At 41.1% G+C, this 15,431-nt stretch overlaps 1 protein-coding gene across 2 annotated transcripts in view; it reads right to left on the reverse strand.

Annotated features, from left to right (window-relative positions):
* The window catches only part of LOC122804648 (acetyl-coenzyme A synthetase 2-like, mitochondrial), an 874,305-nt gene that overhangs the window by 259,529 nt on the left and 599,345 nt on the right, over positions 1 to 15,431 (reverse strand). For both annotated transcript variants that reach the window (XM_044074629.1, XM_044074630.1), the window contains exon 8: positions 8,134 to 8,226. In XM_044074629.1, the coding sequence (XP_043930564.1) occupies positions 8,134 to 8,226 (93 nt within the window). The remainder of the gene's footprint in view (positions 1 to 8,133; positions 8,227 to 15,431) is intronic.

Consider the following 15,431-nt stretch of genomic DNA (forward strand, 5'->3'; position numbering starts at 1 on the left):
ACTAAGGCACTGTATGAGCACATCCACTCATGCATGAATTGTGCCATCCCAAATAGAACCAAGATGCTCTCCTCCAAATAAAGGAAGCCAATCTGGTGGTCCCCTGCCATAAACAAACTATACAACAAAAGGAAGAAACTGTTGCAGAAAAGAGGAAAATCCCAGGATGCAAAAAACTCCCTTACCAGCCTCAATAAGAAGCTAAGATCCCTCATAAAATCCTCAAAAGCTAGTTACGAAAATAAAATTGCCAAAGATTCCAAAGGCAACCACAAGACATTCTATAGTTATGTCAAAAATCTAAATGGCAAACTCTGAACTACAACAGAATGGCATTAAATATACTGATCACAAGGATATTGCCAATATCCTGGCAGATCAATTTAGTGCCAACTTCACCCCCTAAAGGGCCCATCTCAGTACCAAAATATTGCCAAATTCTGGTAATCACGGCCACACAGGTAGAAACCACACTCTCCAAAGCTAAGAATACAGCATCCATGGGACCAGATGACATCCCGGGGTATGTACTACATGAATTACAAAATGAACTGGCACCTCACCTATGTGTCATGTATAACCATAGCCTCACCTAAGGCTTTGTGCCCACTGAGTGGAGCACAGCTACAGTTATCCCACTCCACAAGGGGGGATCCACCTTGGATCCCAGGAACTACTGTCCCATCAGTCTGACGAGCCTGATCTGCAACGGCATGGAATGCATTATCATGGAACTTATAAACAAAGACATTGGAAACCTTCAAACACTTGACCCCACCCAGTTTGGCTTCATGAAGGGCCGATCTTGTCTCCTGAACCTGACTGACTTCTTCAAATCAGTCTCCAGAGCTGTGGACGAGGGTAAGGCAGTCCACACAGCCTGTCTGGACCTCGCCAAGGCCTTTGACACCATCCCCCACTCTGGAATCATAGATAAACTTACGAAGCTGGGCATAAATCCCTACATCACTCAATGGGTTGCCAACTGGCTTACTGACAGAACCCAGATTGTAAAAGTAGCCGACTCCAAATCCAGCTCCAGGCAAGTGGAGTACCTCAGGGTTCAGTCCTGGGACTGCTCTTGTTTGGCATCTACATCTCTGAAGTACAGGCGAACACTAAGGGACTCTGGCTAACAAAGTTTGCAGATGGTCTCACCTTCGATAACCACATTGCCACAACAGTCAGGAAATTCTTCTATGTGGCACACCTCATCACTAAGGGCTTTTCATCCAGAAAAAAGGAGGTCATTGTCCCACTGTACTCATCCTTCATTAGACCCATTATAAAGTACAATGCCCCATTTGGTATGTACCTCACAAGACATCTGCAACAGCTGGAAAGGCCGCAGAAATAACTCACTAAAAGAATCACAGGCCTAAAGCAGATGCCATATGCTGACTGTCTAAAAAAACTCTAGCTATACTCTGTGGCATATCGTCTACTCAGAGGTGATCTCTGCTTAACATACAAGGCCATGTCAAACCCTGAGCTGTTGGACATGCTCCACTTAAAGAAATCCCAATCCCTCAGAGCCACATGCTCCAGGGATCTAAACTTTGTCATCACAGTGAGCAAAACATGCTGGAGGGATAGGTTCCTGACCCAGAGACTCCCCATACTCTGGAATAGACTGACCATACATGTTAAGCAGAGTGTCTCCTTGGCCCTCTTCAAAAGGAACCTTGACAATTGGATGGGAGATAGGAAATTCACCCCGGGGATCATGTCAGTCACCCTGCTAAACAGGGGTCCAGGGAAGTAAATATTGTGGGAAGAAATATCCAGGGAATTGTTATGGCTAAGCTTGTATAGGCCCTAGGGCCAATAGCCTAGTACCAACCTATGAACCTATGAACAGAGAAAAACTACTTCCTCTCCTAATATTAAAACTAAATCCCCCCTCCCCCCCCAATAACACTAGCCTCAAAATTTTCTGCATAGTTGCAGTGTTATAGGAAGGTTTTAATGACGGTAAGGTGTAGGTTTAGGTTTGGGGAAGGGGCAGCATTAAGGTTAGCACTGATTACTGAGGAGGGCAGGGGGCCTCACTTGAAGAGCTCAGGGGGTGGGGAGTTAGTTCATAGTACCAGCCCAGGGTGCTAATTGAACTACCTATGCTTCTGTCAGTGTGTGGTAGTAACTGTAGAAAGCTGCTTGTAATCACTTGTAGTAAGCAGCCTGTTTTCTTTTTCTCTTTTAAAAATTTTCTTCTCACCTGTGAGTTGAGGTGGTGTGATTTTTGTTTGGTGATTTGCACAAGGTGCTAGATTACATAATTACACTTCTGATTCTTATGCACTGATTTTGTGCTGTTTAAGATCTTGGAACTTATTTGATTTTTGGTTTTAGTATCAGGTCACAAAGTACACTTTAGTTCACAGCTTTGTCTCAGAAAGTGTCCATATTTATTTATTTTCTAGATACATTTTTTTTTCTCACAGAGCCTCAACTACAGGATTTAGTTAAGATTCATACCTCCAACATTTGTCATGTGCCTGCTGTTCCCTTTTAACAAGATAACCTTTCATAACAAGATAACCTGATTTCTTTCTGCCACAATTCCATAACAAAAGTATTTGTTCTGTTCATTACGTTTTATTACTATTTATTATTAACTAATTATTATTATTTATTTATTTATTTATTATAACCCAGCCACTGGGGATGCACAAGCCAGTGCATTTCTTTGTGCCGGTCCCAAGCATGGATAATTGGGGAGGGTTACATCAGGAAGGGCATCCAGTGTAAAACCTCTGCCAAATAACATATGTGGACAGCAATACAGATTTCCATACTGGATCGGTCAAGGCCCAGGTTAACAACGACTGCCACCAGTACTGTTAGCCAACAGGGTGCTGGCGGAAATTGGACTACTGTTGGCCGAAGGAGAAGAAGAGGGAGAAGGCATGCCCGAAAGCAGAAAGAGAGGAGGAAGGTTAGGAGTGTAGCAGTGAGGGTAGGAACTTTGAATGTTGGCAGTATGACTGGTATAAGGAGAGAACTAGCTGATATGATGGAGAGAAGGAAAGTTGATTTATTGTGTGTGCAAGAGACCAGATGGAAGGGGAGTAAAGCCAGGTGTATAGGAGGTGGATTCAAATTGTTCTATCATGGTGTGAATGGGAGGAGAAATGGGGTAGGGGTTATCCTGAAGAAACAGAATGCCAAGAGTGTTTTGGAGGTGAAAAGAGTGTCAGACAGAGTAATGTTTATGAAGCTGGAAATTGATGGTGCAATGATGAATGTTGTTAGTGCATACACTCCGCAAGTTGGGTGTGCAATGGATGAGAAAGAAAAATTTTGGAGTGAGATGGATGAAGTGGTGGTGAGTGTATCCAATGATGAGAGACTAGTGATTGGAGCAGATTTCAATGGGCATGTTGGTGAAGGGAACAGAGGGGATGAGGAAGTGATGGGTAGGTATGGTGTTAAACAAAGGAATGCAGAAGGTCAGATGGTAGTGGATTTTGCGAAAAGGATGGACATGGCTGTGGTGAATACGTATTTTAAGAAGAGGGAAGAGCATAGGGTGATGTACAAGAGTGGTGGAAGATGCACACAGGTGGATTATATCCTATGCAGGAGGGCCAGTCTGATGGAGATTGGAGACTGTAAAATGGTGACAGGGGAAAGTGTAGTTATGCAGCATAGGATGGTGGTCTGTAGGATGATGTTGGTGATCAAGAAGAGGAGGACAAGTGTGAGAGCAGTGCCAGGGATCAAATGGTAGAAGTTGAAAAAGAGTGATTGTGAGGTGGAGTTCAGGGAAGAGTTAAAACAGGCACTGAGGGGCAGTGAAGAGCTGGGTAACTACAGCAGAGATGGTAAGGGAGACAGCTAGAAAGGTGCTTGGTGTGACATCTGGACAAAGGAAGGAGGACAAGGAGACCTGGTGGTGGAATGAGGAAGTACAGGAGAGTAGAGAGAGGAAGAGGCTGGCGAAGAAGAAGTGGGATTGTCAGAGAGATGAAGAAAGTAGACAGGAGTATAAGGGGATGAGGTGCATGGCAAAGAGAGAGATGGCGAAGGCTAAGGATAAGGCATATGGAGAGTTGTATGAAAGATTGGACACTAAAGAGGGAGAAAAGGATCTGTACTGATTGGCTAGACAGAGGGACAGAACTGGGAAAGATGTGCAGCAAGTAAGGGTGATAAAGGACAGTGAGGGAACTGTACTCACAAGCAAGGAGAGTGTGTTGAGTAGATGGAAATAGTACTTTGAGGGGCTGATGAATGAAGAGAATGAGAGAGAGAAGGTTGGATGATGTGGGCATAGTGAATCAGGAAGTGAAACAGATTAGCAAGGAGGAAGTGCAGACAGCTATGAAGAGGATGAAGAATGGCAAGGCTGTTGGTCCAGATGACATACCAGTGGAAGCATGGAGGTGCTTAGGCGAAATGGTAGTGGAGTTTTTAACCAGATTGTTTAATGAAATCTTGGAAAGTCAGAGAATGCCTGAGGAGTGGAGAAAAAGTGTTTTGGTACCTATTTTTAAGAATAAGGGTGATGTGCAGAGTTGTAGTAACTACAGAGGGATAAAACTGATCAGCCACAGCTTGAAGTTATGGGAAAGAGTTGTGGAAGCTAGGTTAAGAGGGGAGGTGATGATTAGTGATCAGCAGTATGGTTTCATGCCAGGAAGGAGCACTACAGATGCAGTGTTTGCTCTGACAGTGTTGATGGAGAAATATAGAAAAGGTCAGAAGGAGTTGCATTGTGCCTTTGTGGACTTGGAGAAAGCATATGATAGGGTGCCTAGAGAGGAGTTGTGGAATTGTATGAGGAAATCGGGAGTGGCAGAGAAGTATGTAAGAGTGGTACAGGCTATGTACTTGGACAGTGTGACAGTGGTGAGGTCTGTGGTATGAGTGACGGATGCATTCAAGATGGAGGTGAGATTACATCAAGGATCAGTTCTGAGCCCTTTCTTATTTGCAAGGGTGATGGACAGGTGGATAGACGAGATCAGACAGGAGTCCCCATGAACTGTGATGTTTGAGTATGACATTGTAATCTGAAGTGAGAGTAGGGAACAGGTTGAGGAGACACTGGACAGGTGGAGATATGCTCTAGAGAGGAGAGGAATGAAGGTCAGCAGGACTAAGACAGAATATGTGTGTGTGAATGAGAGGGAGGATAGAGTAATGGTGAGCATGCAGGGAGAAGAGGTGGTGAAGGTGGATGAGTTTAAGTACTTGGGATCAACAGTTCACAGTAATGGTGAATGTGGAAGAGAGGTGAAGAAGAGAGTACAGGCAGGGTGGAGTGGGTTTAGAAGAGTGTCAGGAGTGATTTGTGACAGACGAGTACCAGTAAGAGTGAAAGGGAAGATCTGCAAGAGGGTAGTGAGACCAGCTATGTTGTATGGGTTGGAGACGGTGGCAGTGACAAAAAGGCAGGAGTCAGAGCTGGAAGTGGCAGAGTTAAAGGTGTTAAGATTTGCACTGGGTGTGACACGGATGGACAGGATTAGGAATAAGTATATTACAGGGTGAGCTCTGGTTGTTCGGTTTGGAAACAAAGTCAGAGAGGCGAGATTGCGTTGGTTTGGACATGTGCTGAGGAGGGAAGCTGGATATATTGGGGAAAGGATGCTAAGGATGCAGCTGCCAGGTAAGAGGAAAAGAGGAAGGCCTAAGGTTAGGTTTGTGGATGTGGTGAGAGGGGACATGCAGGTGGTTGGTGTGACAGAGCAGGATGTAGATGATAGGAAGAAATGGAAACAGATGATCCTCTGTGGCGACCCCTAACGGGAACAGCCGAAAGAGAAGATTACTTTTTATTACTGCAGCTTCCAATGTAAACAATTTTATTTTCTGCCTGACATGGTAACAGAAACTAAACTTAACTTTCTGCCGTACATGCCAGCACTTTCTGCCTGACTTTGTTAATGTCACCACAAACACCTATAGTAAGGTTTTCGCAAATTCTTTAGGGTAGATACAGACTTTGTGCTCCCACAAAACTCTTTTCAATACAATTATTGCTTCAATTTTTTTCATATTTTACACTGGCTAATAAGGCCTTCTTTTAAGCACACTGGTTTTCCAAACTTTATATTGACTAGGGGAGTTCCACATCCGCCCCCTCCCTCGAAACACACACAAGTCATGGCTACTTTGACATTTGTAGTTCACTGGCTTCACTTCTGCATTTAAAATGTGGTAAACATTTTTGTTTGTTTCAGTTTGAATCCCCCGTATAGTACTCATTACCAACCAGCTTCAGTAATTCCTTAAATCAGCTTAGTATAGTCACTACATACATTTTTGGTAGGCAACTCTTCAGCAATTTACTCTGCAATTCAAGCCATACAGTTCTTTCTAAATTTGTTATAAGAATTGTTCCACTTTATTTACTCTGAGAGTCTAGCTTCCGTGGCATTGTTTCCACCTTTGCCTGTCTCTACCTTTGGGTGTAGCAAAGAGAATTCTATGGCTGTATTTAGTACAGCACAAGTTAACAAACAGCTATTTAAAATGTATGAGCTCTTTATGTACTGCATGTTTTGTGGACATAGTTTTAACAAAACAAGCTCCATAGTTTGTAGTCATGCTAATTTACAATATACTGCTACATTTACAGCAACCAGCTTACTACAGTTTACCCACACTGGCACAGCAATGCCAGTACAGAAAGAAGACTACAAGAAATGCACTTCATAATTACACACCCAAACACTTTGTGCCCAGGGCAGTTGCACCCTTCCCCCTCCTTTGCTATGCTACTGCACTGAGCATGGCAGTGTAATGTCAGCATACACATTGCCTTTCCTGGTTATCACACATAGTTTCTAACACTTCCGAGGTAACTTTCAGTGGTAATTTGTTCATTCTTACTTTACTTCAAGCATCTGGTCAGTAAATGAAACAAAAGCAATTTGACTTCTTAACACAGAGGCTGAGGTTTTGAGTACAGATACTACTGATATCCAATAAACTAATATTTCACTCTTGGTGTGTCAGTCGCCATTAATAACACTCTGACATTCCAGAAACCTTGTACGAGCAATATGTTTCCCCCTTTTTTTCTTTCTGTACTGTATATTCTCCCATTTAACAAACACTCCAATTTAAGCTCACTTTAGCTTGTAAGAGTAATAGCATAGAATCAAATTTTGCCTGAATTAGAACACCGGTTGTCTAACTCTATGGCCTTCCAGTTGCCTTCTGCCTTTTAGTGTAGCTCTGGACTTTCAGGCTATTTCTTCAAGTTCCCTGACCTCTTTGATGTTGGGCAGATCCTTATCTGGATATCAGGCTCTTATCTATATAAACCTGTTTGACAGGTCTCTGCCCTTATGTCTCCCCAGACCAGGTCCCTGCCACGAACCCACTGTAATCCCTGTGTTGTGATATATAATCATCTTTATTGCATCTAGCTTCTACTGTTTTGTAGGATTGTAGGAAGGTTAGGGTTATTTTGGTTTCACCTACAAACCATGTCATTAGGGACATCCAACTCCACTATGCCACTGTATGCACATGGACCCCCACAAGTGCCTTGCATATGCAATCCCTGCATACTCATGAATAACTATACAATGAACAAATGCACCAGATGAAATACCATCTAATTATATGTATTATAACACCTGTTAATGCCTACATCTTAGTTCATAGGATTCATACAAAGAACTCAGCAGTTTTACAGCAGTTTATACAGATGAAGAGGGGACATCTGTATGTCTACTCATATACCAACTATGTCTTTGTCTGTCTACATACATCTACATATGTCAATACAGGTATATGTGTGTGATTCTTTTTTCCAAAAATATAATTATGCCAGATGTTCTCAAATCTTTTGTGATTTGTTTCAGACCTGGCTGATATTTCATCCCCACAACTTATATGATCATTTCAAAAGACGACTAAAGCTCTCTTGAGCAGTCTATCTATAAAGCACAAGCAAACCAAATTCCTTAATTGGTGATCTGATGAAAACTTAAATCTGAAGGTATATAACCAAAAAATAGAAACTCTTTTTAATACTGCTCTGTTTTTACATTCCAGGTTTGGAACTGTATTCTGTTTCACTTTTTTTCTTTTAATCAGGTAAACCCGCAAGGCACAATGTGTTTTGTTTCGCAGTTAACATGTCAGACGTCATCATCATCATCTGCTTACCTGTCTGCCACCAGGTGTCTACAACAGGGCTACGTCCACCTCCCACAACATGGAAATACCAGTCCCAGGCTTCTGAGTTCATGGGCTCGCCAACTGCAGGTGTTAAACAGGAAACAGAAATTAACAATAGATGTTACCAAACTATACACAGAACAGTTTCTTAAAACTAACTATTCTAATTTTAGTGTTAAAGACATAGTAGGGAGTTTAGCTGTGACTGACAATCTTAAAAATGCATACTGACAGACACATTACAACCCAAAATGTTTTTGTTTATGACTAGCCTAGTGACAATAACCAGAATGACCCAGTCAGCAAAGTGCAAATAAACATCATCACAGCTGGGCCGATTGCTGAGTCCCCCATGAATACAATAAATCCATTAAATAAATAATAAATACATCCATTGAGTAAATGGTTAGTTGTCTTTTTTTTTTTTTACTAAAACACCACAGCCCACTTGCCCCTAAGCTTTTACTTCATCAGTGCTTTGCAAACAAAAACAAATGTATAAAAATAATTAACATTTTTGACTTCAGTACTTTCATACGTTTGTTTGACCCTAATTTGGAACTGTTTATGCCTTCACAGGGAGTCTGATTTCCTTTTTTGAAAAACAGTGCTGTTCTATAATCAGATAAGACTCTATGCCCAGATGATGGCAAGGAATTGTTGCTCAGAAGCCAAAGTTATGGCAGCGTGTTATGCAATTTAACTTTCAACATGTATAGGGTCAAACAATATAAATAAATACATAATTTGGGAAAATAACACTTAGGTTCATAGGTTCATAGGTTCATACTAGGCTATCTGCCCTAGGGCATTTATAAGCCTAGCCAGAATGTGTTTGGCTTTCGCCACCCATTTTAAATTTATTTTGCTATGCCCTTTTTCGAGGTTAGTATACTGTGCCTCTGTCTAACAGTGACACAGAAGTGATACCCGGGGTAAACCTACGATCTCCCATCCACTCATCAAGATTCCTCTTGAAGAGAGTCAATGAGGGACTCTGCCTAACCTGGACTGGGATTTTATTCCAGAGTGAAGGGATCCTCTGGGTTATGAATCTGTCCCTCCAGCATGTCCTATTTATTTCAGTGCTGAGGTTCAAGTCCCTCGAACGCGTAGCTCGATGGGATTTGGATTTTCTGAGGTGCAGCATGTCCATTAATTCCGGGTTGAACATGGCTTTATACATCAGGCACAGATCGCCTCTGAACAGGTGGTATGCCACTGAGTAGAGCTGGAGTTTCTTTAACCGGGCAGCATATGGCATCTGTTTGAGCCCTTTGATCCTCTAGGTGAGATACTATTGGGGTCTTTCCAGTTGCTGCAGGTGTCTGGTAAGGTACATCCCAAAAGGGGCATTGTACTCAATTATGGGCCTGATGAGGGATGAGTAAAGAGGCACGATGACCTCCCCTGATCTAGATGTGAATCCCTTCATGATTAGGTGGGCTATATAAAATGTTTTTCTAACCACTTTGGCCACGTGGTTGTCAAATGAGAGATTGCTATCAACTTGGGTCCCCAGGTCCCTAATTACTTCTTCTGTACTTAATGGATACCACCTATGTGGTCATTTGTGGGCACTTTGTTTTTGCCAAAGGGGATGACTATACACTTTTTGGCATTTAGCTTGAGGCCATGGCTCTGGCACCAGTTGTCTGTTTCTATGAGGCCCTTTTGGAGGATGCTTGTGTCAGCTGGAGAGTCAATTATGGCGCCCAGTTTGCAGTCATCTGCGAACTTGGTCAGCCACAGTCCTTCCGTGTTGGCCTGTACCTCCGAGAAATATATACTGAACAAGAGTGGTCCCAGGACTGAGCCTTGTGGGACCCCACTTGTAACTGGTTTGGAGGCTGACATGGCTCCAGCAATTCTAACCATGTGGGTTCTGTCCTTGAGCCAGTTTGCAATCCATCTAGTGACATAGGGGTTTATATTTAAGCTGGTGAGCTTATCTATAATGCCCGAGTGGGGTATTGTATCGAAGGCTTTTGCGAGGTCCAAGTAGGCTGTGTGGACCACCTTCCCCTCGTCAATCGCATTGGTGACTTACCCGTCTAGTTTACTTTTTGTAAACGTTACTTATAATATTTCGTAAGAGAAGTGTTACTTGTAATTTTACTGGGTCAAGATGTTGCTTTGATCTTGAAGCTTTTTACTTTGGCCTAAGGAAGGCACTATATACATCTCATCCAGCTATCAACAGCAATGTCACTTACATATTACAGCAGACTAATGTCACTTACATAATACAGCAGGCTAATGTCACTTCCATACTACAGCAGGCTAATGTCACTTACATATTACAGCAGGCTAATTTCACTTACATACTACAGCAGACTAATGTCACTTGCATACTACAGCAGGCTAATGTCACTTACATACTATAGCAGACTAATGTCACTTACATACTACAGCAGGCTAATGTCACTTGCATACTACAGCAAACTAATGTCACTTACCTATTGCAGCAGACTAATGTCACTTACATACTACAGCAGGCTAATGTCACTTACATACTACAGCAGGCTAATGTCACTTGCATACTATAGCAAACTAATGTCACTTACCTATTTCAGCAGACTAATGTCACTTACATACTACAGCAGGCTAAAGTCACTTCCATACTACAGCAGACTAATGTCACTTACATATTACAGCAGACTAATGTCACTTACATACTACAGCAGGCTAATGTCACTTACATACTACAGCAGGCTAATGTCACTTACATACTACAGCAGGCTAATGTCACTTACATACTATGGCAGACTAATGTCACTTACATACTACAGCAGACTAATGTCACTTACATACTACAGCAGGCTAATGTCACTTGCATACTACAGCAACCTAATGTCACTTGCATACTACAGCAAACTAATGTCACTTACCTATTGCAGCAGACTAATGTCACTTACATACTACAGCAGGCTAATGTCACTTACATACTACAGCAGACTAATGTCACTTACATACTACGGCAGACTAATGTCACTTACATACTACAGCAGGCTAATGTCACTTACCTATTGCAGCAGACTAATGTCACTTACAGAATACAGCAGGCTAATGTCACTTACATACTACAGCAGACTAATGTCACTTATATATTACAGCAGGATAATATCACTTACATACTACAGCAGGCTAATGTCACTTACATACTACGGCATGCTAATGTCACTTACATACTACAGCAGGCTGTCACTTACATACTACAGCAGGCTAATGTCACTTACATATTACAGGAGACTAATGTCACATATATTACAGCAGGCTAATGTCACTTACATACTACAACAGACTAAAGTCACTTACATACTACAGCAGGCTAATGTCACTTACATATTACAGCAGACTAATGTCACTTACATACTACAGCAGACTAATGTCACTTACATATTACAGCAGACTAATGTCACTTACATACTACAGCAGGCTAATGTCACTTGCATACTACCGCAAACTAATGTCACTTACCTATTGCAGCAGACTAATGTCACATACTACAGCAAACTAATGTCACTTACATACTACAGCAGGCTAATGTCACTTACATATTACAGCAGGCTAATGTCACTTACATACTACAGCAGGCTGTCACTTACATACTACAGCAGACTAATGTCACTTACATACTACAGCAGACTAATGTCACTTACATATTACAGCAGGCTAATGTCACTTACATACTACAGCAGGCTAATGTCACTTACATACTACAGCAAACTAATGTCACTTACATATTACAGCAGACTGTCACTTACATACTACAGAAGACTAATGTCACTTACATATTACAGCAGGCTAATGCCACTTACATACTACAGCAGGCTAATGTCACTTACATACTACAGCAGGCTGTCACTTACATACTACAGCAGACTAATGTCACTTACATATTACAGCAGGCTAATGTCACTTACATACTACAGCAGGCTAATGTCACTTACATAATACAGCAGACTAATGTCACTTGCATACTACGACAGACTAATGTCACTTCCATACTACAGCAGACTAATGTCACTTCCATATTACAGCAGGCTAATGTCACTTACATACTACAGCAGACTAATGTCACTTACATACTACAGCAGGCTAATGTCACTTACATATTACAGCAGACTAATATCACTTACATACTACAGCAGACTAATGTCACTTACATATTACAGCAGACTAATGTCACTTGCATACTACAGCAGGCTAATGTCACTTGCATACTACAGCAAACTAATGTCACTTACCTATTGCAGCAGACTAATGTCACTTACATACTACAGCAAACTAATGTAACTTAAATACTACAGCAGGCTAATGTCACTTACATACTACAGCAGACTAATATCACTTACATACTACAGAAGACTAATGTCACTTACATATTACAGCTGGCTAATGTCACTTACATACTACAGCAGGCTAATGTCACTTACATACTACAGCAGGCTGTCACTTACATACTACAGCAGACTAATGTCACTTACATATTACAGCAGGCTAATGTCACTTACATACTACAGCAGGCTAATGTCACTTACATAATACAGCAGACTAATGTCACTTGCATACTACAACAGACTAATGTCACTTCCATACTACAGCAGGCTAATGTCACTTCCATATTACAGCAGGCTAATGTCACTTACATACTACAGCAGACTAATGTCACTTACATACTACAGCAGGCTAATGTCACTTACATACTACAGCAGGCTGTCACTTACATACTACAGCAGACTAATGTCACTTACATATTACAGCAGGCTAATGTCACTTACATACTACAGCAGACTAATGTCACTTACATACTACAGCAGGCTAATGTCACTTACATATTACAGCAGGCTAATGTCACTTACATACTACAGCAAACTAATGTCACTTACATATTACAGAAGACTAATGTCACTTACATACTACAGCAGACTAATGTCACTTACATATTACAGCAGGCTAATGCCACTTACATACTACAGCAGGCTAATGTCACTTACATACTACAGCAGGCTGTCACTTACATACTACAGCAGACTAATGTCACTTACATATTACAGCAGGCTAATGTCACTTACATACTACAGCAGGCTAATGTCACTTACATAATACAGCAGACTAATGTCACTTGCATACTACGGCAGACTAATGTCACTTCCATACTACAGCAGGCTAATGTCACTTACATATTACAGCAGGCTAATGTCACTTACATACTACAGCAGGCTAATGTCACTTACATACTACAGCAGGCTGTCACTTACATACTACAGCAGACTAATGTCACTTACATACTACAGCAGGCTAATGTCACTTATATATTACAGCAGGCTAATGTCACTTGCATACTACAGCAGACTACAACTTTTAGAAACCTGAATGTAATGTAATGCACCTAGACAGTGTTATGGTATGTGCTGCTCAACTCGCATTCAGTGGTAATATTCACAGATATTACCTCTACTCTTAATTAAATGACTTAAGTATCACCTGCATCTCTAGAAGTCAAATCTGTTATTTGTTATCCCTCCTGTTCATCTGAGCTGAATCTGATTTGTAATGCTACACACCATATTCCAAAGTCACCTGCAGTATTACTTGACAGATTTTTACCTGTACAGTTTTACTCAGCTGAACAATTAGATGCACTGTTACTGACCTGGAAAGTAGGAGTTGTTGTTAATATCAGGACCGCATGGGAGTTTTACTAGTACAGCAGCTGTAATGGATTGTTAGAGTTGCTAATAACAACCTCAACAATTATTACCACATCTGTACTAGTAACACTAAAAACACTAGCAAGCTACGACCACCACTGTGTTACTAATGCTAACATCAGCAATCACTATCACTATACTATTGACATGAAGAACTCTTACAAACCATTACCACCATTGTATTTCTAATACTAACAACACTAACAATCCACCACCATCACTGTACTCCTGCCATGAATTACTCCTACAATCCATTACCAAACACTGTAGTACTAATATTAACAACACCAACAATATACCACCATCACTATAATCCTGCCATGAATAACTCCTACAATCTATTACCTCCACTGTAGTACTAATACTAACAACACCAACAATCCACCACCATCACTATACTCCTTACATGAATAACTCCTATAATCCATTACCACCACTGCAGTACTAATGCTAACAACACCCACAATCCACCACCATCACTATACTACTGACATGGATAACTCCCACACTCCATTACCACCACTGTATGACTAATACTAAAACCGCCAACAATCCACCACCACGACTATACTCCTGCCATGAATTACTCTTGAAGCCATTACCACCACTGTAGTATTAACAAAACAATCCACCATCATCACTGCACTCCTGACATAAATGACTCCTACAGCTGTAGCACTAATACCACCACTGTAGTATTAATACTAACACCAAAAATCTACCACCATCACTATACTCCTGACATGAATAACTATACTCCTGACATGAATAACTCCTGCAATCCATTACCAACAATGTAGCACTAATAGTAACAACATCAACAATCCACCGCCATCACTATACTTCTGACATGAATTACTCCTACACTCCATTACCAGCAATGTAGTACTAATACTAATAACACCAACAATCAACCACCATCACTATACTCCTGAAATAAATAACTCATACAATCCAGTACCACCACTGTAGTACTAATACTAACAGCACCAACAATCCACTGCCATGATTATACTCCTGACATGAATTACTCCTACAATATATTACAACTAATATTAGCATCACCAACAGTCCACTGCCATCATTATATTCCTGACATGAATTACTCCTACAATATATTACCACCACTGTAGTACTAATACTACCATCACCAACAATCCACCACCATCACTATATTCCTGATATGAATAACTCCCACAATCCATTACCACCACTGTACTACTAATACTAACAACACCAGCAATCCATCACCATCACTATACTTCTGATGTGAATAATTTCTACAATCCATTACCAGCAATGTAGTACTAATACTAATAACACCAACAATCCACCACTATCACTATACTCCTGACGTGAATAACTCGTACAATCCATTACCAACAATGTAGCACTAATACTAACAACACCAACAATCCATCATCATCACTATACTCCTGAAATAAATAACTCCTACAATCCATTACCACCACTGTAGTACTAATATTAACAATGCCAACAATCCACCACCGTCACTATACTTCTGACATGAATAACTCATACAATCCAATACCAACAATGTAGTGCTAA

Source organism: Protopterus annectens, chromosome 6.part0 (assembly GCF_019279795.1).
Source record: "Protopterus annectens isolate FY-2018-M chromosome 6.part0, PAN1.0, whole genome shotgun sequence".
Classification (NCBI taxonomy): domain Eukaryota; kingdom Metazoa; phylum Chordata; order Ceratodontiformes; family Protopteridae; genus Protopterus; species Protopterus annectens.